Here is a 3,775-nt window from a genome sequence, read left to right as displayed (position 1 = left end):
ACGGCAATCTCCGCGCTGAAATAGAACCCACCCCAGAAACCCCGTGATCAGCATTTTGACGGATCTTTGGCTTTTACACGTTAGGGGTACCTATGATGTGTACGCGCAGTGGACATATGATGCGTGCAAGGCTGCGGGGGGCGTGAAGTTTGCCATCATTTGCAATCCCCACGCACTCTGGGGTCTGAGCCCGTGAGAAAATCTGGCTTTTAAGGTGCCGTCCCCAAAATTACAGGCCGGGCTTGGGGGGCGGGGGGAGGGTCAAAGCCACGGCCTCTCCCCCGCCGCTCCCCCGGCACCCTCCGAGGGCCGTCTCCCACCTCCCTCAGCCACCCGCGCGGGGCTAGGGCCGCGGAGCGGGGCTAGGCCCGCGGAGCGGGGCTAGGCCCGGCCAGGCCCAGCAGCGCCGGAGCGGGACCGCGCCGCGCTGCCGGCCCAGGCCGCAGGGGGCGGTCCGGGCCCGGCGCCTCCCGTCCGGGCGCAGGCGCCACCGTGAGTCCGCGGCGGAGGGCTGCCCGCCCGGCGACGGCGGCTCCATGCGCTGCCAGGTAGGTGCAGCCTGCCGGCGCCCCTGGGGGAGCGGGCCCCGGCTGGAGGCGAGGCGGGCGCCGGGGCTCCCTCAGCCCCTCTCCTCGGCGGGCAGAGGCGCGGGGTGGGCGAGGCCTGGACGGCGGGAGCGGCACACGGATCCGCGCTGACCTACCCCCCCTCCCTCTTCCCCGCTCTCCTTCTGGCAGCCGGGTCCGGGGGGACGCGACAGGAGCTCGCAGGCGTTAAAAAAAGGCAGGGAAAGCGCTTCCTCACGCAGGTTGGGTTTCGGGTGGTTGTTTTGGTCTTTTCGGGGAAGTTAACGTGCGGTAGCGGGTTTTCCCCCCCCCCCCGCTGTTTTTGGCAGTAGGCCCCGCTCCCCTGACGGGCGTTTGTTCCCCGAGCAGGTCTCGGTGCTGTATTTCGCCAGGAGCGCAGAGCTGGCGGGGCTGCGCTGCGAGACCCTCTCGGTGCCGCGGCGGATCACGGCCCTGCAGCTCTGGGAGGAGATCGTCAGGCTGCACCCCAGGTAATCGGGCAGGCGCCTGCTGAGGCGCGCAGGGCTTGACGTGCTGGGGGGCTTTTGGTGGGTGCAGGTCGGGCGTGCCGAGCCCAGCCGGCGCGAGTATCGGTCCTTCGCTACCATGAAAGCCGTGAGGTCTCTCCTGTTCTTGTAACCTGCAGCAAACGTTTTGTGTTTCGGCCAGTTGGAAGTGCTGTAGCTGTACACTTGGAAAGACTAGGTCCCATAAACATACTCAAAAGTTGAGCGCGAGACGTGCCTTAAGGCACGTGGCCCGTTGTCCAGGATGGCCATGGTATGGGAACGCCGCTGCACGTCAAAACTGAGCTGGGTCATTAACCTGTCGAGAAGGTGAGATGTCTCGAGGAGGGATTGAGCACAGGCAGGGCAATAAATAAGCAGTTCGTGATAACGTGCAGGTGTTTTGGATCACTTTTCTTTAACTGTGCTGTTAGCCACTGGTTGGAGCTTATGGCACGCTCTGGAAGGCAGGTCAGGAAGGGAGCAGAAGCCCTGCCATGGGCCTCCAGCCACTCAACCCTTACATAGGAAATATGCTCAGCCACTTCCAGCCTCCTCTGCTTTGACAAAAAAAACCGCCAGCGCTGGTGGTTGCATTTCACAGGGAGGCAGGTCCTGAGAGAGCGCTAGGTGTGTGCTGTAAGGACCCCTGTGGCACTGGTGCTCCTGGGGGTGTCCGCAGAAATTCCCCCTCAGATTAAGGCGGAGGGAAGGTGCTCAGTCCTGTCAAGAATGAGTCTGATTCATAGAGGAAGGTGCAACACCATTTTGGAGGGGGGCGTGAAAAAAAAAGTAAGGTAACAGAGGTTGAAGTCCCCAGGATGTAGTGTGGAATGCACTGGAATTGCCATAACTTTGGACTTAGGTGCCAAAGTCTTCCTGTAGGCACCACCCTTCTTTATTAGACCAGGGGCCTTTACCTCACAGAAAATTGAGACTAAGTGTGTTTTGGGGGAGGAGGCAATAGGGAATGAGTGTATTTTACTTTGCAGCCTGTTACTCAGTGTCAGACGCAGCAGCAGCACCTTTGATCGGTTTGCCATAGTTCATCAGCTTTGTCCTTTTATGAATGGTGACTTGGGGCAGTACATTTTGCATGTGCAGTTACTTTACAGCAGCCTTCTTGGAAAATGCTTCTGCTCCTAGCTTTTCTGGAAAAACTCAGCATAATTGTAGGACATTGACCACAGACTTCTATTCACATTGCTAATGGATATTCAGACTGCAGCTTGAGCATACTTGACAATGCTCTTCTGTTCCACCCATTTTCCCCAATGAATTAACTTGCAAGTGACATTAATTAGAGCCCATCCTAATGGGCACTTCAGGTCTATGGTTGCGCTCTGTTCCTCAGTGGCTTGCTGTGCTTTCATACAGTTCCTCCCTTCAGTCTGCCCTCTGAGTCAGTGCTACTGTGTTTTGCTCAGCCTGTGCCTTGCCTACTTCTGTCTATCTGGCTGTTAGGAAATAAGATGATTTTTACTTGTACCCTTTTGGCGTGCTTGCTTGTTTCTAGGCAATACAGCTCTCCACTGTCTGTGCCAGATTTTTTAGTCTCAAACAGTAACAGTTATCATGCTTGCACCTTCTAAAGTAAAATGTTGGTGTTCTTTTTCTTGTGTCTTACTGGTGTTGCCCTCACTCACTGTGTGATTGCACTTAGTCATGAAAGCGACTCCCTGCCTGCCTCATAGTATCCAGAGCTGTAGACTGTCACAGCAACATCTCACAGATGTGGAATCAAAAAATATATAGAAGATCTGCCAGAAAATGCACCATATCTGCCCTCTTAGTTCTGTCACCACTCCTTATCAATAGCAAATTTCAGACCTGTAGATATGAAAGACCCAAAGCCTCATAAACTGTGAAGTTACACAACAAGAGCAACTCGTTGACCACTGAATCTTCATAAGATGTCATGAACAGCATCCCGCAGTGCTTCTTGTGTGTAAGACAATTGCTCCAGCCCAGCCAGACTGAATCAGGGGAATGTTTCCTTCTAATCCCAAGTTGGATGGTTGCTACCTCTTGAGTTGCCTCCTTCTTTCTTAGAAGCTGCTGAAGTGGGTCTGGTATACATTGGTTCGTTCTCATGTAGGCCTATGACAAATACAGTTCCTGACTTCTGAAAATTATGCTGAGTTGGTTTCTCCTTAGCCACCACAAGAAAATCCAATAGTAGGAGGTGGGTGTTTGTTGTATTTTTGAAAGTGTATTGGAAGCAGAGTTGCATAAGTCTCAGTGGTATTTACCTCAGCTGCCCTAGGCTGCGCACCAGTTTGTTGTTTAACGAAATCTCATGGTTAAATGCAAACAGTCTATTTAGAAACCTATTTGTGCTCCTGCCAATCCCCCTCAGGCTTGCTGTCATCCGGGATCAAGTGGTTTTTGCTGTTCGGCAGGAGTACGTGCTTCTTGGAGATCAGGTCCTGGTCCTGCAGCCTGGAGACGAGGTTGCTATTATCCCACCAATTAGTGGAGGCTGAATCTGCTCAGGTTCTGTTGGGTAGGTATCACTTCTTGCTTAGCTTCATATGGAGTGTCATCCTGTACTAAAATATCTCATGAATTCTGTATAATGTTCCAATAATCTTTTTTTGTTTAGGTCCAGAGATGTGATTGCAGTTCTCTCCCTCCACCCTGGTACTCTTTTGAGAGAGCATAACTTGCATTTCCTGCTGGAGAGGGCCATTGTGCTCACCA

General features: G+C 53.7%; 1 protein-coding gene across 1 annotated transcript; it reads left to right on the top strand.

Annotated features, from left to right (window-relative positions):
- The first annotated feature begins 417 nt into the window (after positions 1-417).
- LOC142027117 (molybdopterin synthase sulfur carrier subunit-like) lies at positions 418-3,574 on the top strand. Its single transcript, XM_075020788.1, has 3 exons — positions 418-548; positions 936-1,057; positions 3,432-3,574. The coding sequence occupies exons 1-3, from the start codon at positions 537-539 to the stop codon at positions 3,556-3,558; spliced, it is 261 nt and encodes an 86-aa protein (XP_074876889.1). The 5' UTR covers positions 418-536; the 3' UTR covers positions 3,559-3,574.
- The last annotated feature ends 201 nt before the right edge of the window (positions 3,575-3,775 follow it).

Source organism: Buteo buteo, chromosome Z (genome assembly GCF_964188355.1).
Source record: "Buteo buteo chromosome Z, bButBut1.hap1.1, whole genome shotgun sequence".
NCBI lineage: Eukaryota > Metazoa > Chordata > Aves > Accipitriformes > Accipitridae > Buteo > Buteo buteo.
The sequence above is the reverse complement of the archived record's forward strand: the minus strand, read 5'-3'. Positions and strand labels throughout refer to the sequence as shown.

Bases quoted from the DNA above. Each gene is read 5' to 3' on its own strand.
- LOC142027117 (XM_075020788.1), top strand. The intron at 1,058-3,431 runs GTAATCGGGCAG...AATCCCCCTCAG, and splicing joins ATCGTCAGGCTGCACCCCAG to GCTTGCTGTCATCCGGGATC.